Genomic DNA, 25696 nt, shown 5'->3' with positions numbered 1-25696 from the left:
CAGCTGTAAACTGTGTTGCCTTTATACTCATGATTTAATGGGGATTTAACACTCCATGATTTGAGCTACGACGCCACTTAGGGAAAGTTTCATCCATTAGCAGCTTGACCGTTTGTGCTCTACTGCTGAAACAAAGTCAAGTAGTCAGATATGCGATTCACAGAAAATACATCAACAATTCTGATCATTGATGAATGAAATTGAATTTATCATCATCATTTATTATTACTCCAAGTCATTTACCAGGCAAAAAAAGGCCTTAAATTAACTAGTTTCAGCCACTCAAATTTAGGGATTAGCTAATTTTCTCTGTTTTTATTTCATTGTAAATATAATATCTTTGAGTTTTAGACTATTAGACTAACAAAACTAGCAATTTGTAGATGTCACCTTGAACTTTGGGAGTAGTGATTTAAAATTGTATTTTCTGACATAAGTTAAAGTTTTCCCTGTTTAATTATTAATTGGGAACAATTATCAACAGATATATAGATAATAATAAAAAATCTATTTTTAGCCCTAATCTATAGCTTAGTATAAAACTACAGCAACTAAGAAGAGTTTAAATTGTGTATTATTAAGCAATTTATGTTAATTATGTTTTATATAATTTTTTTACTTAGGTTTCACATGTCAGAAATGTGGTTTTGAATGTACATAAACAAGGTGTGCCTTACCTGTTATGCTAATATCTTATTAAACACGTGTATATTTGCTTTGTAAACAAGGAACAGCATCAGAAGGATTGGACAGGGAGGAGTACTGCGGTCCATGAAAACTTTACTTCTTCGCCTGTTAGAAAAACATCTTGTCCTCTCTGCTCTCTGTCCCTCCCACCTTCAGTCTACTGTCTTTGGAAGCGCTGGTAGCGTCTGCATTGTTGGCCTCCCGGTCTTCCAGCGTCTTTGTGCAGGAACTCATGCTTTGTTGTGATTGCTTGGTTTGGGTTACCTAGCAAAAGAGCGATAGGGTGATCGGATGTCTGCTTGGAGAAAGGGTGGGCAGTGTTTTCTCACACTCTGCTCTCTTGCTTTCAGTTCAGCGAGGATTACCTGGGAGCTGGAATACACCTACAATTCATTCATACACACATAAACACATTGTTGGAGTGGATGTGCAAAAACACACACACACACACAAAAACACACACACACACACACACACACACACACACACACACACACACACACACACACACGCTCGTATTACAAGTAACAGAAAAGGTACAAACCTGACATTACTCAGTTTTTTTGATTTCCTGAAGAATTAAGGAAGTCCCTGCAGCCCAGTGACGACAACCGGTCATCCTGTCAGCTCTCATTGTGATTCAACAGCAAGGAAAGGAGAAATCCAAACAAGAGCACTGACAGCAACATTCATTAATGAAAAGCTGGTTTGATAATGTGATTCACACCTACGTTTACCATAAATTATGTCATTTAATGAAGTCATTTGGCTTGTTTGGCCCCACCTCATGTAGTCATCAGTGTATGTGACATGTACATGTATGACAGACACCCAGGAGTTGGTTCTGTACCATTCCTGTCCTTCTTAGTGTTTGTGAGGGTGTAGAGTTATTCATTTCCCAAATTAGCTTTTTTTTTCTCTCTGAGGGACACATTTAGGTTTAAATATGTCCAGTCACCTCCGGCATAATAACTGGTGCATCACTTTCTTTTCTCATTGTGGAGGCCTGAAATATGCTTAAAGAAAACACAGTCATGCCAGGTCCCATATTCATTCTGTTTTCTTTGCCTCCTTGTTGGCTCTCCTTCCTTACAGGGATCAGTGGCCTGGCTTTTTCCAACCTCTTCATTTAAGAGCTACTGGTCTTATCTAACCCCTCTTTGGCTTTATTTTCCTTTGTTACCAGATCATTGAAATACATTCAGAAATGTGTTGCTTTTTCATACATAGCTGAGGTGCTTTGAAACAATATGCTTTAATTTGGACTCTGATATTATTTATGAGGCCGCAGAGTATGTTTACCACTTTGTTGTTCTTGAAAAGTAAAATACAGGCTAGATATCCAAGTGTTTATCCTGGAAATTGTAGCAGCCAAATGAAATAACTTACAATGTCAGTCTTTTATTCTCTGAAAAGTATAGCAAGAGCCGCGGGATTAATGTCCAAACAGGATCTGAAAAAGCTGATCCATGCTTTTGTTTCCAGGTTAGTAACTGTTTCTTTTCAGGCTTCAGCTGTAACAAAAACAAAAAAAGATTACATTAACTGTTATGTCTCTGAACTGGCAACTAAAAGGTCAGATTATTGATTTTAAAATTAGGTTACATGTCTACAAATCAATTGATAGGTTAGGACCACCATAATTAAAGTTTCTGTTGACACCGGTATCATTATTTAGGAATAGTTTGACATTTTGGGAAATACCTTTTCTTGCTGAGAGTAGATGAGAAAATGGATACCCCCAATCGATCTTCCAATTTTAACTCTTGGCAAGAAAGCAAATAAGCCTATTTCCCAAAATGTTGGACTATTCCTTCAATAATCAGGTTTTCAACCTTTACTTTACCTTTTGTGAAGCAGCTTGAAATGTCATTGTGTATGAAATGTGCCATACATAAACAAATAAATGACCCTGTGTGCTATAAGCTCAGTGCATTGTGTTGTGCGGCTGTGACCCTTGATTATGTTGACAGTTTAGCTGTGCTTTAGCTCCCTTCTTCCTGGACCCCACCCCGATGAGCAGACACTCAGACTTGTTGGGGGTAAAGGGGGCTGTCTGGGCCTCGATGCCTGAACTGCCACAGGCTCTATCCAGCATTGGGAGCTCATGAGCCGCCCACTCCTTTCCCTCTGACCTGATGACAACTAAGTCTGTCCTGTGTAAACCTATCAAGTAGATAAAAAAACACAGACTCTGCATATCCTGATAGAGCACAAAAAAGAGAATCATATTGAATGCATCTGCTTTGGCCACTTATAGGGTCTTTCAGTCTGAAAATTAGATTTTATAAGGCAAAGCGCAATACCTGCATACAACTATGCCCAGCTTGCATGGGCTTACAAGCCACCACAAATTCATATAAGATAGATCCAGAACACTGCACATACATTTTCAAACAATGCTACAAAAAAGAAAGAAAATCAATTAAAATCCTTTTTACAATCATCATCATTGTCAGACCTTCACTGATAACAAAAATTACTATATAACACTGAGTAAATAGTGGTATATTAGTCCATTTTGCCTTCTCTTCCAGGCTTTGATAATCTGTACACCCGGATACTTCAGGGTATTTCATGGAAAATCTCCATCCTTTAATCATCATAGTACAGAGAAGACAGTTATATTTGCAACCAAATTAATCATGCAAGATAAACTTCTGTTGCATGCCTGGTAGCAACCTAGGGAGCAACTTTTCAATTTAGTGTCCTCTACAAAAACAAACTGGCTGAGCAGGCAGGGCTCTAGAATGAAGAGTAATTTAGTTTGGTGCTGTGTATAGCTGTGTTATATCTTATCCTGACTGAAAGTGTGAAGCTGTGAAAAAGGTCAGGGGGGAAACATCCTGCCACTCTTTTCCATTTGTCTCTCTGGAGTTTCTAGTCATAAACTCAACTCAAGGCTGATTGTAAATCAGCTCGGATTAGAAAGCTGTCCAGTTTAGGGCACATGGAGTTGCCCTGTTGACTCTGATGTCTGAAGTGACCATGGGCTCAGCAGCATCGCCCCCCGTCAGTTGTGGGGGACTGTGCGTGACTTGAGCGCTCTGCTGAGTCCCTGAAGGCTCTCCTGGACTCTCCATGCCTCCTTAACCTGCAACCTGACCCCCTCAACTACTTTAACTGTTGAGGCTTTAAAACCTCCATCTTCCTTTGTCAACGGCTCAAATGTCTCTCTGTTTCAGATTTTATGCCCTCTCTGTTGGCCGGTGTTACTCCTGTGCTTAATTCTCCTTCACAACACCTTTAACCTTTAAACATTTTGTGTATTTCCCTTTGTTTGTGCATAATGTTTTTTTTCTTTTTTAAGTTATTATCCTAGGGCTACAGATAAACACTGTTTTCACTATCAATTCTCCCAATAATATGTATTACTTACTATTTAAGTGTTTAAAAGTGACCATCTTAGTTTCTCAGAGCCCAGTGTAACGTCTTCAGATTTTTTGTTTTGTCCAAAACCCAAATGTATTCAATTTCACATTTAAGAGGCAAATGTTATTGGTTATATGGTATTATTTATACCACTGAATCCAAATTAATGTTGATTAATCAACAAACTATGCATTGTTATTCATTTCCTCCATTATATCTTTTGTGAGACATTTACTTCTTTTATGTAAGATTTGTGTGCAAGAGATCTCTACATAACAAGCAAAAGAGATTAATAGTGTTTGGTCTGTTAACAAGTTTAATACACTGGAGTTTTTTATTCTCTGTTTGGAAATGCGGCCTACTGTTTTGGCTGACAATGGGGGCCTAATGATTGGTGAGATAGAGGTGATAATGGAACCAGTTCATCTGGTTGTGCAGTGTACTGGTGTTGTGTTTTTGCTCTACACAGCACCAGGGGGCATACGCTGACCCTGCCCACCAGCCATTGTTAGCAATTTTCTATAAGGAAAAAAATAGCTCAAATGTCAAAGGATGGGAATGGCACAGCACCAAATCAAAACAAAGCGCCACATTGAATCCTTTTTCAAGACAGTCTCAGGTCAAACAAGAAAGGCCTTGCTTGAGGAGAGAGTATGTGGGCAACATGGCAACATAACAAACCCCAAACATTTTAGGCATTTCTGTAGTATTTCACCCCTAAAATGGGTCGATGACTCCAAAACTACAAAGTGCCACTGCTCCCTCTTCCCCATAAAACAACTTCTTTTTAGCTTCTTATAAACACAGGAAGTGCGAGATTGTATCACTGTGGGAGAAAGTGAAATGGCGTTAGCTAAATTGGGTTACTTGGCTCAAATTACCCAAATCTAGTCAGAAAGGAAACATCCACTCTGCCTTTTGCCTTGTCGCAGGAGAAACCTCTTCTCTACCCCCTCTATCATCGGAGCAATTTTCTTTATACCCGTAACATTTGCAGCTCCACACATCTGCTCACAGTCCCACCTCTATTTGTTTACATTACCTGAGGCTCTCACTGACAACTGTATTAAACATCAAAGTCTTGTGTGTGTGTCCTCATGGCTCATAATGGCAGCGAACCTATTGCATTTACGTTTACTGATCGTTTACTGAAACTCTACACTGTTCTTCACTTCTAATTCATGTTTTTGTAACTGAATTTTTTTCAAATCTAATAGCAATGGACAGGTTTTGATTTTATTTTGCTAATTTTGTCTTTACTAAATAGATAAACGTGTGTGTGTGTGTGTGTGTGTGTGTGTGTGTGTGTGTGTGTGTGTGTGTGTGTGTGTGTGTGTGTGTGTGTGTGTGTGTGTGTGTGTGTGTGTCTGGTCTGGATCTTTTCGAGTATTTCATAATTACATTACTACAAAGGGGACCTTGCTCTTTGCCGCTTTGCCCCACAGTTCTACTTCAGTATACATGACTGGCCAAGACAACAAAACAAACCAGGCTTTGGGGCCTGGACAGATGCTGGAGTAGATAACTGAGCTTGTTTTTTCATTTCCCACTCATGTGTTTACATCAAAATTCAAGCCTTTGGAACATTATCTGGAGTGTGTTAAAGGGATCCACTTAGTGCAATTGGTCCTTCTCTGTCATTATTTCATGATGAATATGCCTTATCAGTGACCAATACTCATTAAAGTAGTTTCCAGTCTTTGTTAAAAATGCTCAGAGACATAATTTATTAGAGACAGATACGGATTGGAGGTAGTACTCTTTGCTTCCTAGTACGACTTTGTTGTAGGTGAAATTTCTCCCAGGAGAGACGGAGGAGGAGAGAGCAGCTTGGGGGTCAGATGAGAGAGAAAATTTACTACTATAAACTACTACTATAAACAGGACACATTCCTCCTGTAATTCTGGACATCTGGCATGCACGTTGCCTCTCTCTTCTCTTCTGCATGGGTTTTATAAAGCAGGTTATGTCAAAGGCCCCATATGCAACATCCCTGCACTGTTTTCCAATACAGTTATAGCTTTGTCAGGCAATGCATTTTTTATGCTTTTATGCTTTATGCTTTTCTATGGCATCCATCTACAGTTTAAAGTTGCTGCATGTGTTTTTTAGTGTACTTGGTAATGTGTGATTACAGAAATATGAAATTATTAGTCAGCTGTCAAGAAATACAGAAGCACCGTTTCTTTACCTCTGTCCTCTTTAGACAACATGATTCATGATGTGCTGATAGAGTGAGTAATGTGGTCCCGATGTGGAATAAAAAAAAAAACTCACATGTGATGTTCCACCCTTACCAGTGACTGAGTGGTTGTCATAGCAGCAAATGTGTCATTTTCCATCTATCAGTGGGAAAATGCCAGTGTGAGCATCACGTCTGGCCTGGGATGGGTTAACAGGGTGTTGTGTTTTAGATGGGAGGCTGAGTTTTAGCTGTAGGTTAAAAGTCAAGCTGACAGGCCGTTTGTGGCTGGGCTTACAGGGTTCTGTTGAAATGGGTGTAAATGAGGGTTCCCAGTGCAAACAATCCCTCAAGTCTCTTCAAAGAGAAACACTGAGGTGATCAGTTTCAGGGGCTGGCAGGCAAGCTCCCTCAGATTGTTGTGCTTCCCCATTTTTAAGATTTCCGTGTCAACCTCGGTTTACAAGCTCTTGGCTCAGTCAAGGAAGTTATTATTCAAAAGCTTGTGTCGTATAGCTTGTGTTATTTTTTTACTGTTGTCCGAGGACATAAAACGCTGAAGTGGGTTGGTCTCCAAACACAAATTAGAGCATTTAGGGTTTAATTTGAGCCACTGTAAATTGGCTGCCTCAGGACGTCTCGTGTGGCGTTCAAGTGTTTTTAAGGCTGGATTAGATGACAGTTCTGGTAATAGGCCCCGTACTTTGGTAGTGGCATGTTGTGGTTAAAAGCAAATAGTTTTCTGCACAATACTGAGACTCGAGAGTGCAGAGGACATGCGTATCATCTCCTGCGGCAGGATGCTGAGTGTTAACACAGGAAGTGAGGTCATGGTCCTAAGTCCCCAAAATACTGTATTTGGCGGTGCTCTGCTGTTGGCGCCAGAGGCCTGTAAAGCCCCAGTTACATCAGTCACATCTGCTTGAAATAGTCAAATAAATAGGAACAAAGGAAACATGTGGTTATAAATGAAACTAATGCTTACATTTTCTATTTTCAGAGTTCTATGAACCTGCCTCCAGACAAAGCACGCCTCCTCAGACAGTATGACAATGAGAAAAAGTGGGACCTGATCTGCGACCAGGTGCAGTCATAAACTTCTATTCATAAATGACCAAACCAGCACTCACAATGTCATCACTTTACATTCTGCACCAACACACTGACTTCAGCAAACGGCACATTACAATGCTTACTCTGTGTGTATCTTCAGGAGAGATTTCAGGTGAAGAATCCACCTCACACCTACATCCAGAAGCTACGAGGATACTTAGACCCTGGAGTCACACGAAAGGTGGGAGAGTACCAATGACCTTTCAAATATAGTGTCCACTTAAAGGGGAACTTTACCGATTTTACACATCAAAGTCTGTTTACAGCTGTTGAGGAATACTACTGCATATGTGAAAAATGTTTTATAAAACCTTCTGTGGCTGATAAAGTCTGATAAACTCCGTTGTCTCTGAAGACTAAGTTTGCAAATAAAAATAAAAATCTGGTGGTGTGAATTTAGAAAGAAGTGAGCGTACCAGACCTCTGTAGCTTGCTCCTCATCTGTGCTTGAGGGTAGCGGCTCAAGGCTAAATTAGCCACTACTAGCATAACATATCCATATCTCCAAATGAACTGACCGCGGTCAAGTTGCATTGTGGGTAATATAGGCACCTAGCAAGAAGAACGTGTCGAATAAAAAAGACAATATCTCTGGTTCTGCTGCATTGATTTTAATAATGTTTTTATTAAACTGTCCATCATGAGTCCGACAATGTTACAGGAGTGCTGTGCTAAATCGGAGGAGTTCCCTTTTAAAAAGGAACCTGTAAACTCTCACTGCTCATTAAGTAGCACTTGCACAATGATATTTCTGCAGCAAAACTCTGCGTTTATTATGTGTTGCAGAAGTTTCGCAGGCGGGTGCAGGAATCTACAAAAGTCTTGAGGGAGCTGGAGATCTCACTAAGGACAAACCACATTGGGTAATCAAAACTTATCTCTCCCATTTGTCTGGTCAAATATACAGGTCTATTCAATGGTGCACAAACCTGAAGAAAACCACATTATTGTTTCTTCCTGGTAAAGAATAGTCCTTTCTGTGCCGTTGCTGCTGCAGGGACCCAGAGCTCTTTCTAGTGCCCAGATATCCCCCATTGTTCTAACTTGCCAAGCTCTGCAGCTCCACTTCATAGAGCTGGTCCTCATAATGCCCAGATGGTAGCCATTGTGCTGCCTCGTCCACTCCCCCATAGTGTTGATCAGGAAGCTTTGTTGTGTGTGCCAGAGGGACAGGAAGCCTGGCTGACCAACGCTGAACCCAGTGAAAGCACAAAAACATACAAGGATACTTTCATGTATACACATTTCTCACATTTTAAAGCAAACTATTATTTTCCATTGTTTTGTCATATTTTGTCATCGACATCCAATACTGTACACAGTTCACTACACACCCACTGTGTATGTGGATGTTATGTCAAGCCTTTCTAGCCTTTATCTTCAGTGTTGCAGACATGACCCTTGACTCTACAGTATAATCGGATGTCACACAGATATTTTCATATAAAAAATGTCCTGCAGTAACTTGCCACTGAATTCCCAAACCAAAAGCAGCCTGTAAAAAGACTTAGATTTTCCGTAGGATCCATTGAGTTACAAGAATAACTCATATTCTATTAGGCCTCATCAATAAAGGTCTGTTTCAATGCGTTTTCCAGAAAGACTAGTGGGCAAAAAATGAAAAGAAAAAAGAAAGCTATTTTCAGAAGAATTCTGTGGATGGGATTAAGTGTAACAGTTGCTGGTTTAGTGTGTGTCTAAATCCTGGGCCCTTTCTGATGTGTTATTCCAGGAATTGCCAAGAAATCTGAAATAGCAACCGGTTGGACAGAAGTAGAGGAAGGGAGAGAGGAAGGAGTGAGGGGTCAGAAGCAAGGAGGGAGAAAGGGGAGGGAGAGTGGTGGTAGACAGGAAACTGATGATCAAGCCCACCTCCTTGTCCACCCCCTCCTCTCCTTCCCTTCACAATCTTCCTACTGCTTTGTTTGCTTTCCTCAGTTCTTCTCCTAACCTCTCTTCCCTTCCCCTCTCTCCCTCTGTCCCTCCCTCCCTCTGCTACTTTGAGGCTCATGATTGCTTTCCTGCCTGACTCGCCATTGGTTGACTCATAACCAGCACTCCAAGACTATTTTAAGAACCTTTTACCCCAATCCTGTCCCCCCCCCTGGAGTTCCCTGAAGAAGTGGGGAGGAGGCGAAGGGTCTGTAGGGGAGGCAGCCTAAATACTGTTGACTGTCAGGGGTTCGACCTGAGCCCAGCTCCTTCAGCCATATGATCTCCACATTCTTTCTCTCATCGCAAAGGGAATTCCTTTGTTTGGAGTTGATTCTCTCTCCAAAAAAAGAGTTAAATGTGGAGGAAAGCTGAAGCCTTGCTCTGGTTTACTTTCCATAACATTCCTGCCAAGTTCCCTCAGTCAGAGGAGGGGAGACCCCCCCCTTAGAGCTGCCTAAAAGGATAATTCCGGTTTATTACAACTCAGGACTTATTTTTGTAATTTTGCAATAATCCTTTCTATCAGTTATGAAAGCATTGTACTCACAATATCATTGCTCAGATATTGGAACATGGTGACATTGCTATAACATTAATAAAAAAGTATTCAGATAGAGCAGAAAGCTGTCATACAGGCAACTGAAAGTTTAGCCAGATTACAGAACCTCCTTTTTTCAAGATAAAACCGAAAGTAAATGCAACTTAAATGTTTGTAATAACCCCTGATTTACACAGGAATAGTGTGTGCACACACAACTATGAGTTTAACCAGTTGATAGATGAATGGACAGTTTGTGTAACACTTTTGCCTTTATTTTAAGTTCCTAGTAATTTTGGTTAACCTGGGGGTTTGCTTAAAACCTGTGTAATCGTCTGACTGCTTGTGTTTCTTGCCATGTCTGAATTCTTTTTAGCAAAGTCAGCCTTTTCCCTAATCTTAACAGTTAACTTGGTCAGTACAAAGCTTTTCTTTTCTTTCCTTTTTTTATACTTCATCATCATTAAGTAGTTTTAGTAATTATTGTCATACTAGGTTTGCAACACCGAATTCATCATGTTTTAACTTTGGTAGGTGTGGTAATCAGATATTAACAATATTACCAATAATGCAGTAGAAATTAAGTAGTAAAAAATGAAATAAATAAAGATGTCTTTTTAATACAGGGCCTGCAAGTAACAATTATGTTCATTATTGATTATTTTGCCAATTGCATATCTAAACATATAATAACATTAATACACATCCACTACATATACATTTGTCTATACCTTTTCTTGTAATTACTTTTAAAGAACCTATTCTCAATATTCTAAGTAAATATTTGGCATTCTCATCCATTATTGCAGGAGCCATTACACATAATAAAACAAATAAAAGTTATTAGTTAATATTAGTGATAGAGAGGATAGCCCAAACAAGATTTAAGTTAATACTAATTTATACAGATAAATCCTTTAAATACAGAAAGTCCTTTAAGAAGCCATTTATGGAGTAGAAATTACACCAATCTTCATTTTCTTTGTGTTACTGTTTTTCTTTCTCTTTTTATTCACGGGTAAAATGCAATCCTAAAGGATAAAACAATAAGGGTGTGTTCTTGACTTGGTGCCCTGCTAACCTTTCTATGTTCCCATGCGTCACAGGTGGGTCAGGGAGTTCCTGAATGATGAGAACAGAGGTCTTGATGTCCTGGTGGAGTACCTCTCCTTTGCTCAGTGTGCTGTCATGTGAGTATTTTTATACAAGTACGCTTTACACACACACACACACACACACACACACACACGTCATGTGTAGCCAATAACCTTTCCTAAGGAACTGGCTGCTGGGTTAACATGTTGTGTCCTTAAGAGCCTGTGATAAACTGCTTTTGCATCTAAAAATGTGCTCTTGGCAAATTGCACTCTTTGGATGTGTTTATGCCTTGTTGCATACTTGGCAAACTGAATGAGCTGAGCTATACCTTGCCTGAATGGGACAGAATCTCTGTGCTGAGCTTTATCATGCAGCTCGATGACAGTTCTTGTGATAACCCCTGGCTCTCTACCAAGCTGCCTTGCTGACCTAAACCTCCCCGTGCCTCTCATCTACACCCTCTGTGCCTCTGTGTTGGCTTGTCTGTCTGTCTGTCTGTCTGTATGTGGCCCAGGTTGGATTTTGAGGGGCTGGAGAATGGGGAGGATGGCTTCTTGGACAAGGCTAAATCTTGGAGTAGGTCCATAGAAGATCTGCATCACACCAGCACCCAACCGTTCTGCAACACACTGGTGCGCTCTGCCCGCCAGTCTGTCCTCCGGTACGTATTGCTAAGCTAGCTTCCCCGCTGTTACCTATCCCTGTTATTGCCTTGCTCTGCTAACCTTGAATGCTACAGTCATGTATTACCATGCAAGCCAGTTGTCTTTGTACTTTTATGTTTCAGGACAATGCTTGAATAGTTGATCAATTATGGAACTGCTGACCTCTGTCTTGAACTCAAGGCTCTGCACAAACTCAATCAGATGAGCTGTATCAGAGATTACTAAAATCGTTGATCTTTTGCGTTATGAGTCTCTCTTTGTTAATGGTCCTCCCTCATCCTTCCAGATGTGCGCCTACACTGTCTTCAGATGAGAGCCAGCTGTGAGCTGCAGCATATGTTGGACAGTTGTCTTATTCATCACTAAGCCACACACAGACAGGAGATGAAAAAACTTGAAAGTCTGATAGGAATAATTAAAAAGAAAAATAGTCCACAAGAAAACTTTCAGGCTTTATAGCATTTAGATTACAGCAACACTATGTAGCTTCGGTACCCCTACAGATTGGAAGCGGAATTGTCCATTACATTACATTGTCCAGTTCATTCGAACTACAGATCCGCTACCCGATCTGGCAAACTTGCATAATGTAATGTAATGGACAATTCCGCTTCCAACCTGTAGGGGGACCGAAGCAGGAAAGGTTACATAGTGTTGCTTTAAGATTACTGCTGAATCTGGATTAGTATAACTTTACGTATCATGTAGTATTACCTTAGAAAATGTATCTGATTTAGAAATGCCTAATCACGAGACACTGTAAAGGCCATTTATAAACTGCACATGAAAAGTAATACTATGTGCACAATGATGACTGAGCAATACAGTTACATAACAGCGGTCTGTGTGCATAGATCACGGTCTGTTGACAGCAACAAGGAAATCAAGCATCTCCCATGATGCATCTGTAATCACAAAAGCCTTACTAGTTTTTTCTGTCAGACCTCGTTCTCTGTAATTTTCTCCCTCTGCCTCTCTCTATGTGACACACTTACAACCAGAGTCATATGAACACCAGATAAATTCAAGAAATAAATGAAACTATGGTTAAACATCAAATTTAAATTAAAGCACCACGTTTGATAACTGAAACTCTACCAGATATTAACTTCTGCCATCCGTTGCAGCTATGGCACGGTTCCCAACAGCAAAACCATCAAGAACTCCCGCCTTGTGAGCCAAAAAGATGATGTGCATGTGTGCATCATGTGTTTGAGAGCAATCATGAATTATCAGGTAACCACCAGACACAATCAGACACAGATATCTGTTATAAACCTGAGGGTTATGTGTTTCCTGTGCAGTCAAGTGCTCGATATATTCTAAGGTATTTCTGACCACATTCTTTCTCTCTCTCTCTCTCTCTCTCTCTCTCTCTCTCTCTCTCTCTCTCTCTCTCTCCCTCTCTCCCTCTCTCTCTCTCTCTCTCTCTCTCTCTCTTTCTGTCTTTCTCCTTCATGCAGTATGGCTTCAATATGGTCATGTCTCACGCACACGCAGTCAATGAAATTGCTCTCAGCTTGAACAATAAGAACTCACGGTAAGAACTAAGGCCCCCTTCTCCATAGACGCAGGGCTGGGTCAAACAATAGGGGAAACCCTGCAGCCAGTTCATATGATATGCCTCTCATTCTCCATGGGGCTCAGCTTCTCTCTGAAGTTAGGGATCAGAGGCGTATGTACAGGTTGTTAAAAGAATGTTTACTAAAGGGAGATTAGTGGTAAACCGCCAGGGCTGATCACTTCATAATGAAGGCTAGGAGGGTAAACAGCTAGAAAGACCAGCTAGAAGTATTATAGATGTCAACTCCTGTATGTTGGTGTATTTGCATTCATTTGGAGGACATAAATTCTGTTAGCGTAGCATGTGTTCTTTTTCACCTTTAATTTGAGAGCGTTAGTGTTTGCAGTTGAACTTTATCCGGGTATGTCTTAACTAGTGTCACTTGTACTTCCAGGACGAAAGCCTTGGTCCTTGAGCTGCTGGCTGCCGTCTGTCTAGTCCGAGGAGGTCACGAGATCATCCTCTCAGCATTTGACAACTTCAAAGAGGTGCCCAAAGCAATTCTTTAATGAAACTTGAACTATTATCCTCTAAAGTGGCACTGTATATATTTGGTTGGAATACATGGCTAACCCTGTGAGGATTGAATTAAAACCTTTAACTGACATTAATTAAATGACGCCATCTGCCACATCCCTGATGTGCATGAAGGCAAAAAGGCCAGTGTAGGGGGATGAAAGTGGAGGAACTCTGGGAGATTTTATGTCTACTGAGGGTGTAAGCAAAACCCTACGGTGGTCTGAGGTCATTAGTCTCATTAAGACACCAGATGTGAGCCAACCTTGAACAATGATAAGGATCAACTCCCTGATGGGAGCCAGTGGACCACAAAGGTTTGCTTAGCCTCTCGGTTTCTGCATGCACAGTCATCTAAACACCGGAACTAGACAATTACCTCGCATTTGAAGCCCCAGAGAACCGCAAGAGCTAATCAACCCACTAGTCAAAACAAGACTTCTGTTGTGGTATTTAAAAAAAAGATAAATTAAAACAAGGTGACAGGTCTTTGGAATATCTCAAGAAGGCCACCTATGGTATTCAACCACAGCAATCAAGGATTAGGTCCACAATTAGTACTATTTTTAGTTTGGATTGTCAGTAGCAGTAAGCCACAACCCCTCCAATGTGTGCCAGACTAGTTGATATATGTTTTAACATATGAGTTTTAAAATAACAAATTTTGACCTTCCATTCAGATTCTCTGCATTTTGGGCTTTTTGTTGTTCTATTTTTAGTTTTGAATGTTTCCTCTCTCATTTCAACTGAAATTAAAATCAAATACTTATATTACTTACTTATTACTTATATAATATACTTAAAATCATCACTATTCAAAAAAACAACCTCTGCATCGCTGCATCTTTTGCATTTTTAGGTGTGTAAGGAGAAGCAACGCTTTGAGAGACTGATGGATTACTTCCGCTGTGAAGAGGGAAACATCGACTACATGGTAAGATAAGCTTTGTATTATGGATGAATGTATTCTTTTGGATTTTTGCTATGTATGTATCTATCTATCTATCTATCCATCCATCCATCCATCCATCTATCCATCCATTTGATTGAATATATTTGGATCTAAATCTGTCTGTGTCTGTTGTCCAGGTTGCTTGCATGCAGTTCATCAACATTGTGGTCCACTCAGTCGAGGACATGAACTTCAGAGTCCATCTGCAGTATGAATTCACCAAGCTTGGACTGGACGATTACCTGGAGGTAGGGTGCTGTGGTAAAAATGGGCAATCCAAATAAATATCCTCAAGCAGCGACTATTTGTACAGTGGGTGTAGAGTATCTCTAATGCTGATTCATTCTCCCTCACATCAGAAATGTAAACATACAGAGAGTGACAAGCTGTCGGTGCAGATCCAGGCCTACCTGGATAACGTGTTTGACGTGGGTGGTCTGCTGGAAGATGCGGAGACGAAGAATGCAGCTCTGGAGAAGGTAGAGGAACTGGAGGAGCACCTGTCCCATGTAAGTGCACCACCCAGTCTGGACCACCAACACTGCTCTCTGGGCCCGTTTATGAGATTGTTGTGGTTCACCAGCTGTGTACTTAACTTGGCTGTTTGTACATGGTGATTAAAAAATCTACTCTGTGTTTGCATTTCACAAGTGGTTCAGAATAGTGGCTGGAGAATACTGTGGGTGAAACAAGCTTAATATTGTTCTGGTATTGGCTCATTCTTTCTGGGCAGTTGCCTTCGTATCCCACGCTGCTTTGCAAAGACCTTCTTCTCATAGAAAGGTTGTGGGCAGCACTGACATCACTCTAGGAATTTCATAACAAACTCTGCTCTCGGGGGTGAGGAATGATGGGGGAGGATGATGGTGAAGAATCCCTGTGAATTCCTGTGCAACATGTGTAATTCGAAAATCAAAACAAAAAGCTGTGTCATGCTCTTGCTGTGCCATGCTGCTGGGTATATCTTATTTCTTATTGATGATGCACAGTGTATAAGGGAAGGGAGTGGGAGGGAGTAGAACTGGGAAAGATGCCCGTGCTGCGGAATAATTCCTGAATTCACCTCCTCTCATCTCTCTGTTGTTGTTCTCCCCATCTTCTTTCCCAGGTGACGGAGAAGCTGCTGGAGCTTGAGAATGAAACAATGATGAAAGTAGCTGATCTGGAGAAAGTGGTCCTTCAGAAAGATAAGGACCTGCATGCAATACGGGTAAGCCGGCAGTTGTAATGATGAATATTGCTTTGCCTGCCTCACATCAGAAAGGCTTCACTTCACTTCACTGTGTGTTAGTGAAGATCTGTTTCAGATGCACATAGCTAAATTGCTGTGATAGCAAATTAGGTCAGCAGGAAACAGGATGTCTCTTTGGCACGTAGAGTCATTGTGTTGTGCTCTTTATCGCCCCCCGGTGGCTGTCTAGGAGACATACGAGTCGACCAACACCCAAGTCACCACCCTGAGGAGGGTGATCAAGGAGAAGGATGCCGCTTTCCAGAGGCACTTCAATATTGAGAGGCGGCTCCTGGAGCTCGAGCAGCAAGGCACCATCCGTTTGCATAAGAAGGCTGATGGAGACATTGCCATAGAGCCGCTGGGTGTCGGGGGTGGGGGAGGCGTTGGGAGTAGTGGCCTTGGGATTCCACTGGGTGACATGAAGCAGCTGTCTTTGGGTTCAACAGCTGGGTTAACTGAACCAGGGGGAACAGACACTAGTTTACCACCAGCCAGTGAAGCCCCTCCACCTCCTCCACCACCTCCACCGCCTCCTCCTCCTCTTCCCTCTGCCTCAGGTGATAGAACATGATTCACAGTGATTATGTCTGGTAACACATATATGTGAAAGTTGACTTTTTTGGACTATAGACCCTCAGAGGAGGTCTATTTTCAGTTCCCCTCCTTGTTCGTTCATGCCAAGCCAGGTGATGGGTCGCAGCACTGTTTCTAACCCAGACAGGAAAGGGAAATGCAAGTTGTTTCCTTTGTGTGTGAGAGTGCAGGCAGTCTGTTGCACACAAAAAAAACAGTACCAACTCTTAGAGCAGTTTTCAACTCTTTTTGTAACTTAATTTAACCAGGAAATGGCTTCACTAAGATTAAAATTCTCTTTAGCAGTGTGTCGATAACAGCTCTGCATAGAACATAAAACACAGAGGTTACAAAACATATAATACAGGCTTATAATGAATTAAATTCAATATAAAGAGAATATTAAAAGATGACAAAACACAGAAGATCAAAGCGATGATATAGGATTGGTAAAATTACACCAAACAGATAAATGAAATGAAAATAAAATCCTATAACTCTTTTGATCAAGTGTTCCCGTAAATGTGTTTTAACATTTTCTTGAACATTAATTACAGATCACAATGCACCAGTCCCACCACCACCACCTCCTCCCGCTCCACCTCTGCCAGACGCTTCTCCATCAGTTATCCTGAGTGTGGGTCTCTCAGGTAGGAGCCCATGCAAAATTACATCATTGTTGTGTACTTCTTTGCTTTCTTTTCCACTGCAGGTAACAGAACTAATAATAACACTTTTATAAATTTGTATTTAATTCTCGAGTACAGCTATCAGAATCAAGAAGCCAATCAAGACCAAGTTCCGTCTGCCTGTGTTTAACTGGACAGCCTTGAAGCCCAATCAGATCAACGGCACAGTCTTCAACGAGATTGATGATGAGCGTGTGCTCGAGGTAAATCAAGCAGATAAAACTGTTAAAAAGTTCTTGAAAACTTCAATAACATTGGATATCTATGACTTAATAAGCAACAAAGATAACATGTTTTTTTTTTTTTTTAAAGAACATCCTTATGTATTATAAACTTATTATTTACACTCCAAATCTCAGGTAAATTTACTAAAGCCTGGGCGCCTGGGTAGCTCACCTGGTAGCCCATATATAGAGGCTTACTCCTTGACACAGCAGCCGCGGGTTCAACTCCACCCTGCAGCCCCTTGCTGTATGTCATTCCCCCTCTCTCTCACCTTTCATGTCTTCAGCTGTCCCATTTAAGTAAAGGCCTAAAATTGTTTTTGCCAAAGCCCTGAATGGTGCATGAAATACATGACATCACTTTTCCAACTTTGCCCCGCCACTCCAGACCAGTGAGAAGAGCACAGAGGAAAACAAAACTACAGATATCTCTCATGTGAAATGACCAAAACCACAACTAACATTGGCAGAAAATAGTGTGTTCATGTAGAAGCCCATGGCTTGTAGTAAGAAGCTGATTGACCTTTTAATATAAGTTCAGAACATGTAAGTAAACTGTCACTTGTGTGCAGGAGCTGGATCTGGAGAGGTTTGAGGAGCTGTTTAAGACCAGATCCCAGGGTCCGGTTGTGGATCTTTCCTGCACAAAGAGCAAAGTAGCCCAGAAGACGGTAAACAAAGTCACTCTTTTGGACGCCAATCGCTCCAAGAACTTAGCCATCACACTGCGAAAGGCGAACAAGACCACAGAAGAGATCTGCAAAGCAATAGAGAAGTATGCATTTTTTCCTGGACTTGAAATACTTTTTGAACCATAGAAAAGATAGAAAAAATTACTAATATATCTTATGTTTACTCAGATTTGACCTCAAGGCCTTACCCGTCGACTTTGTGGAGTGCCTGATGCGTTTCTTGCCCACGGAGGGGGAGGTGAAGGTGATGCGTCAGTACGAGCGTGAGCGGCGTCCACTGGACCAGCTAGCTGAGGAAGATCGCTTCATGTTGTTTTTCAGCAAGATTGAGAGGCTCACACAGAGAATGAACATCATCACCTTTGTTGGGAACTTTTCTGACAATATCAACATGCTTACACCACAGCTCAATGCAGTCATTGCTGCTTCTGGCTCAGTGAAATCCGCACCAAAGTTGAAAAGAGTGCTCGAGGTAAGAGTAAGAGTTTTTTTTAACCAGTGATTTTATATCAGCAGTGTTTGTATTGCTTATGCATTTTCATTTACAGTATTTTTCTGGTTTACTTGTAGATCATCCTAGCTTTGGGAAACTACATGAATAGCAGCAAGCGAGGCTGCGTTTATGGCTTCAAATTACAAAGTCTTGATCTTGTGAGTATTACATAGTAGAATTTCGTGCTCAGTTAATCGCCATATACAAATATCAGCACAAAAATATGCCACACAGTTCATTTGTGCAGTGCTTTTGCTGATATTGTCATTCATTCCTATTGTTACACAGCTGCTGGACACTAAGTCTACAGACAGGAAGATGACGTTGCTCCATTACATAGCTCTCATTTTGAAAGAGAAGTACCCTGAACTGGCCAACTTCTACAACGAACTGCACTTTGTGGAAAAAGCTGCAGCAGGTGAGTTCAGACAAAGCATTATGCAGATATGTTAATAGAAATGTCAGTTATGTTCAGTTAAATAAGAGCAGTTCCATAATGTTGTATTGCTCTAAATAAAACATATTTCCTATTGACTGTGTGCAAAAGTATCTCTGGAAAATGTGCTGCTGGATGTTCGAGAGCTAGGGAAAGGCATGGACTTGATACGGAGAGAGTGCAGTCTCCATGACCATTCAGTCCTGAAAGGCTTCGTCCAGACCAGTGACACACAGCTGGACAAGCTGCAGAAGGACGCCAAGACAGCAGAGGTATCCAACACTGTCCTCACCTCCTAACCTCAAAGGAAAAAGAAATGAAAATAAACATGAGGAAAACCTCTAACCTAGAAGCAGCTTACTGACCTCTAACACACATCCAATCATGACTCAACAGTGGTTACATACATTGCTTCTACTCTGGCACTGTCCTTCCCGATTCTAGGAAGCCTTTAACAATGTGGTGAACTACTTCGGAGAGAGTGCCAAGACGACTCCGCCCTCGGTGTTCTTCCCCGTGTTTGTGCGCTTTATCAAGGCCTACAAGGTGAGGACACCAAGCGATCTTTGTATTTTTCTTGACTTCTGTCCTGACAGGGTAAAGCTTTCCCTCCTGATCACATGGGAAGTTCCCTGGTTTAAGACTTGGATGTTGTCAGTCTCAGTGAGAGAAGAGGAGCAGGGCAGAGCTTTGGCTGCCTCCGTACCACAGGACGTGGCGTATAGTCCGAGGCCAAACAACAGGAAAGGCCAGCTGGGTCTGACTCCAGGGTTGCAGCTGTGGTGTTTAGACTGGTCCCCCCCCCACCTTCTTCTCTCATCCCCTTTACCCCCGGACAGCCTCGCCCTGCACCACCACACTGCACACTTCCTGAGATTGTTCTCATTCTGGATTTATGGGATCTGCTTAAGGAAATGTGCAACATAAGGATTTCTGTGTGTGTGTCTGTCTGAGGGCGTATGAGTGACTTAAAGTTATAGTTCAACATTTGGGAAATTCGCTTGTTACGACTCCAGGTTGGTCCAGGAAACATAAAACCTGGCGATGAATGTGATGAGTTGGTTTGAAACAGTAACATAAAATAATGAACTGATTAATTGAAACTTGACTGCAAAAACACTACCTTTCTGACATTAGCCTGGGAACAACAAACAACAGAACTAACTTGCGTTCTTGCAGAGGGTTAGATGAGAAGATCGAAACCACTCATGTCTGTCACCTAAATATATGTTTTCAGCCAGCAGTCGCTTGGCTTAGCATATACTGGAAACAGGGGAATGTCTAGTTGTTTCCAGTCTTTATGATAAGCTAAGCTAAATGTCTGCTGTCTTTATATTTAGTGTATACATATGAAATATCAATCTTCTCATCTAACTCTCAGCAATAAAGTGAATATGTGTATTTTCCCAAGATGTCAAACTATTGCTTTAAAGCACATTCAGTGTATGTTTAAAGTAGTTGTGTGTGTTTGAAAGGTCAAAAAGCAGAGGCAGAAAGAGAAATCATACATTTCTTATGTATGTTTTATATTCATCAAAGTGTGTGTGTGTGTGTGTGTGTGTGTGTGTGTGTGTGTGTGTGTGTGTGTGTGTGTGTGTCCTGTTTATGTTCTCTATCCTTAGAGGGCCACACAAGTGTCTTGACTTGTCGCAAACTGGTCACGTTTTTCTCTTCTCAACAGGATGCAGTGGAAGAAAACGAACAAAGGAAAAAGCAGGAGGAAGCAATGAGAGAAAAGTTACTGGCTCAGGAGGCTAAACAGCATGACCCCAAGGTACAGTCAAAGCACATGCAACTGAGCAGAATGAAACCGAATCAGATGTTTACACAGTGCTAAATAAAGCTTTGTGGCATGTCAAAATAGCAGAGTGAACAGTACACACATCCTCTCCGCTGGTTTAGGTCCAGGCCCAAAAGAAGAGGCAGCAGCAAGAGGAGCTGATCGCAGAGCTGCGCAAGCGGCAAGCCAAAGACCACCGGCCCATGTACGAGGGCAAGGATGGCACTATTGAGGACATCATCACAGGTGGGCCAGACAGCACCCCAAAAAGACCCCATGTGGGTGCCAGCAGCCCTGGTCGTCCCAGGTGGAGGATGACTGTGGTCATTCACTGCTCAGCTCCTTTAAAGTGCACCTTGTGCTACGTAGTCCAGACACCACCACATCTGGAGCACAGCACATAGCACCCTCTAGTTATTATTCCATGATGCACTGTCTAGTTAGAAATGTACTATACTAAAGCTGTTGAGCCGCAATATGTAGATAGTCATACAGATAGGCAGTTTGATTCCAAGTGTACATAAAATTTAGTATACAGGATCTTTATTTACAGAATCCTTTTTTAACACTATGTGTAGATTCTTTTATGTGATTATAGCATTTTTCAAAGTATTATGATGGAGGTTTTTGATCTTGTAAATAAGACAAAAAGTGGTTGGGGATTATGCAAGTCTCTCTTGAATCTCCCAATATAAGGTGCCAAAGTCAGACATTTTAAAATCCCACATATAAGGCTTTAATGACAAAAAATGAAAATGAAAAATCTGTATCTCCAGCCTCAGGATAGCACATAAGCTAACCAATGTTTTTGTCACGTTGATTAATCAGTGCTTAAAATGTAAATAATATAAATGTTGCATTCATGTCATTTTAAGTGATGTTAATATTACTATCAGAGCTGTTAACAGCTTATTATGCAATTGAGGCCTTACCAAGATATGCTCAGTGCATCCTACTCTGATAACACTTTACTTCTAGTCCCCTTATTTAACAACATTTAAGCAGTATTCAGACAGTTATGGTTTATAACACACTATAATGTAGTTGTATGTAGATATAAGGACATTTTAAGTGTTAATGTATACTATTTGTCAGCAATTATAACTTCTATGAATACATATTTCATATCATTTTATATAGCTGTTTTAGTACCATTTTGTTTATACAGCAGCCTGCACTTATATCTGCTTACAACAACATTATACTGAGTTAATAACCATTTATTAAATTATGTGTGCTGTATACTGCTTAAAAAATGCAAAATGGGGGATAGCACAGGATTATTACAGACTTCTGAAAGAAATTTGAAGGTGGTCTCGTCCCCTCTCCTCCCTCCCCGAAGGGCAGTGTCTCAGGTGTGACATGTTTTCTCTTCCTCACCCTCCTCCCCCAGTACTGAAGAGCGTGCCCTTCACAGCCCGCACTGCTAAACGTGGCTCACGGTTCTTCTGTGAAGCCAACATCTGTGACGACGCCAACTGCTAGCCCTCCCCCCCCCCTAATGCCAAGGTTGTCCAGGTGTCTCTCGTACGCCTCCTGACCCCACTGTGCATGCAGCATGATCCCCATCTCCCACTCAACCCCAACCTCACCACTACAACTACTGTCAACTAACTTGGGCTGTTATTTGGTTGTTTGTGTTCTACTTCAGAGGACTTCTATCAGGCATCTGGTGATTGGAGTCAGCCAAACCTCTTTGTCTGATGCAGATCTCCATGGGAAAAAAAGTTGTACAACATATTTTTGTGTGTGTGGAAATATGTTGATATACTCAGAGTACAATCAGCCATGACTGTGATTACATTTTTAAGTGAGCTGCATGTCACAAGGCTGTGCATTATTATGGCATATTTCTTTCATGAAGCTGAATTCAACAGTCATACAGAAAAGAGGTTTGGCTAGTTGACTGGTTTTATCAACGATGCCTTGTTCCATGAAACTAACTTGTTTGGTGTTGGTTTCCGGCTAACATGTGCCTCTTCTTTCCTCAACCACCACTGTTCATTCTACCCCTTCCAGCTGAAAAGAAGATTAATGACAGTATTTCCCACTCCTAAGAGAGGGTAAGGAAGGTAGCCTGGCTGAAACCCGGCCTGCTTGGCCCTCCGGCTCCTGTGTGCTGCTATAGTGATGTCAGCTGCTTCAGCTAGTGCTTTGGACGCATAAAAAGGCTTCACAGCAATGAGATTTGCTTTACAACACAGTAGTTAGTAAACAAGAGTATTGAAGATGACTTAAGAAGCGAGTTACAGTAATACAATATCACTTGCCCCAACAACAGCCATTAAAACATGAATTCAATTCTTAAACTTTCCACCAGGTCTTTGCCTCAGAAAGGAAGCCTTTGTGATATTTTAAGAACATAATTTTTCAGTCTAAATTACCCTTATGATCATCATCATCATCATCATCATCATCCTCACACCCTCCCATTATGTGTTGCATGTTGTCCAGTGTTTATTTACCTCTCACCTGTCAACAACGTCCGCCATGTCTATGCTAACTGTCATTTGCACTGTGCTGAACAGCTGTTTGGTCAACAGGCTCTAGAAAACACACACACACACACACACACACACACAGTCAGATTAACATGAACACTGTCAGCTGTATTAAAATTATTTTTACAGAGCTGAAAGGTTTTCTGTTACTTTAGACACAGCCAGCTGGATTTGTGCTCAACAATTTGAAGAGCTTGTTGACCATTGTACTGTAACTGTAATAATGAGGCTACTTTTACTGCTGCATTATTAGTTTTACAAAGTTGCTATAACTGCATTCCCAAAGCCTTGAATTTCACTGTTTTGTGTATCACTTCTACAAGTTGAAATGCAAGGTTATGGGAATGTGTCATTCAGTCTGAATTGTTTATGCACTTATTTGCTAATTTTATATTTCTAATACACAGTAAACAAAGTTTACCTGCAGACGTTTTGCAGAGTTTTTACAATTATTTGAATGAAATATACAAATATACACTCAGTTGCCAGTTTATTAGGTACACGTAGCTTAAACTAATGCAACAGTTCAGCAATAACTGCTGAGGTTTATTATGTTCAGTTTTTGTTGATTCAACTCAATTGTTCAACTGATAATGTTGGAGGATGTTTGTGGCACTGTTGAACTGTTTTGCATGAGAGGTGTTTCTGTTTAGTCTACCCTCATTCATATAAATGGGGGGAGGGCAAAATAATAGAAACACGTCACGTAATTACGTGTAGCTGATAAACTTGCAACTGAGTGTATGTCCTCTACATTTGTGGCTTAAACACACTCTTAGCACTTCAAAAGTAAGGGAAATAGTATAAGCAAGTTTGCAGATTGACCTCTGGGTTGTCTAACATGTGTGCCCCCCTGTCTCTCACCCCTCTCTCCATGCCTACTCACAGATCTCCGAAACCAGCCTTTCCTGCGAGCTGACGCGTTGATCCGGAGCGGTTGGAAGAGACCTTAACCACTTATTGGTCACTTATACTCCTCTCCCTACTATAACCTCCCTCCCTGTGTCCCGATGGTCTCTCTCAACCCTGAGGCTGCAGATCACAAAGACTGAGAGGGACAGGACAGAGCCCTTGTTATAGCTGGGTAATTTATTTATTTATGGCGGCCCTTTACAGCCACTTTAAGTGAGCAGACATCATTACAGAAGCACAATGGGTTACTCCTGTCTCACTGCAAATGCAAGACTTTCCCTGCTCTGTTGCCAAGCAGACCAGTCGGAGGACGACTACAAAACAGGTGAGGTGAGGACTGGCGGACCAAAAAAGCAGGAAGAACTTTGCTTTCACTAACAAGCGCCTGCCAGCATGTGGATCTTATTCCCCAAGACTGTTATTTTCCTCAGATTATGCAGTCGTAGCAGGATTTAGAATGGGAGCCAGCCAGGGGAAGATTCCTTCTCTGCTGCTGGGATGTTTGCCTTGAAGAGACTTGCAAAACCTTCCTGAGACAGAGACACTTCAATATTATTATGAGACATTTGGGGACTGTTTCCTAACTTTAAGCCAAGTGAACACATTCAATCAAGACTTATATTGATAATTTAGATTTCAGTCGCATGCATCTGGGAGGAAAGACCATTGATTCTTTTGGACAGCTAGCCAAACCAAAATTTCTCCAATGTCTCTTGTTTTGCTTAAAAAGTGCCTTTTTGTGTGTAAACAGTGTTATTTCTCACGAGTCAGCCATAATTTGTTTTACATCTTTCATTTGTAAAATATTGTATTTTGTATTGCCTTGTTCTATAACATAAGTCTTATAATACTGACAATATGCAAAGGTTGAAATTTCAAGCTTTAAAGTCTTACAGCTAGAAGGCCAGGGGAATAATGATTTTAAGATTACTCTTTTTATTTACCTCTCTAGTACATCAGTGTCTTTGAGCTTACGATTGACATTTCTTTGTGCCTTGTCCAAGTAGTTCTTAAAAACTGAACGTTATACGCCTTGACAACACTTCCCGCACACTTTAAGTGACATTTTGGAAGTGACAAATGTATGAAGAAGATTCCACATGGACTGCTGTTTAAGGGCCAAAATTATGTTAACCTGCTATAGAAGTGGTGATGGATTGAAGGATGTTTCCATTCCTATGAGGGCTTATGGTTTAAGCTTTTTTTATCTTCTCTGTTTTAATAGAGACAATGTATTTCCTCCTAACAGCTATTGAAACTTACATGACATTGGCACAAAAGGGGCTGATACATCTTTACACTACTTAATTTGGCTCAACATTGTATGAGACACTATTCTTTCCGTGGATATTAATATTAATGTACATTTAAATCAAGAAATTTACTTTTTAGAAGAAATTATCCATGATATTGTCCAATGACTGGAAGATGACACTTCCGGTTTAATAAATAAGATGAATTATGCAAGTATGAAAACAAAGGCTGATCTTTCTTTGATGAAACAAATTTCAAAACAAGTGATTACTACATGTTTTATTT

The 25696-nt window shown here is 41.0% G+C and overlaps 1 protein-coding gene across 7 annotated transcripts in view; it reads left to right on the top strand.

Moving 5' to 3' along the window:
* The window catches only part of fmnl3 (formin-like 3), a 32498-nt gene extending 6878 nt beyond the window's left edge, over positions 1-25620 (top strand). Inside the window, exons 2-26 of one of the 7 annotated variants that reach the window (XM_028582107.1) lie at positions 7243-7326; positions 7456-7536; positions 8142-8218; positions 10935-11018; positions 11441-11587; positions 12719-12827; positions 13055-13131; positions 13550-13643; positions 14531-14605; positions 14761-14871; positions 14983-15132; positions 15732-15833; positions 16045-16414; positions 16988-17080; positions 17198-17322; positions 17916-18118; positions 18204-18507; positions 18606-18686; positions 18817-18946; positions 19076-19236; positions 19409-19510; positions 20646-20738; positions 20867-20990; positions 22764-22807; positions 24134-25620. In XM_028582107.1, the coding sequence (XP_028437908.1) occupies positions 7243-7326; positions 7456-7536; positions 8142-8218; positions 10935-11018; positions 11441-11587; positions 12719-12827; positions 13055-13131; positions 13550-13643; positions 14531-14605; positions 14761-14871; positions 14983-15132; positions 15732-15833; positions 16045-16414; positions 16988-17080; positions 17198-17322; positions 17916-18118; positions 18204-18507; positions 18606-18686; positions 18817-18946; positions 19076-19236; positions 19409-19510; positions 20646-20738; positions 20867-20990; positions 22764-22801 (3015 nt within the window). In that variant the 3' untranslated portion in view covers positions 22802-22807; positions 24134-25620. Of the gene's footprint in view, positions 1-7242; positions 7327-7455; positions 7537-8141; positions 8219-10934; positions 11019-11440; positions 11588-12718; positions 12828-13054; positions 13132-13549; positions 13644-14530; positions 14606-14760; positions 14872-14982; positions 15133-15731; positions 15834-16044; positions 16415-16987; positions 17081-17197; positions 17323-17915; positions 18119-18203; positions 18508-18605; positions 18687-18816; positions 18947-19075; positions 19237-19408; positions 19511-20645; positions 20739-20866; positions 20991-22137 lie in introns of all 7 variants that reach the window. The other 6 variants (XM_028582103.1, XM_028582104.1, XM_028582105.1 and 3 more) reach the window with 6 other exon arrangements.
* The last annotated feature ends 76 nt before the right edge of the window (positions 25621-25696 follow it).

The sequence above is a fragment of the Perca flavescens genome, chromosome 7 (assembly GCF_004354835.1).
Source record: "Perca flavescens isolate YP-PL-M2 chromosome 7, PFLA_1.0, whole genome shotgun sequence".
NCBI classification, from domain to species: Eukaryota; Metazoa; Chordata; class Actinopteri; order Perciformes; family Percidae; genus Perca; species Perca flavescens.
Note: the sequence above shows the minus strand (reverse complement) of the source record. Positions and strands in the feature narration are given on the sequence as shown.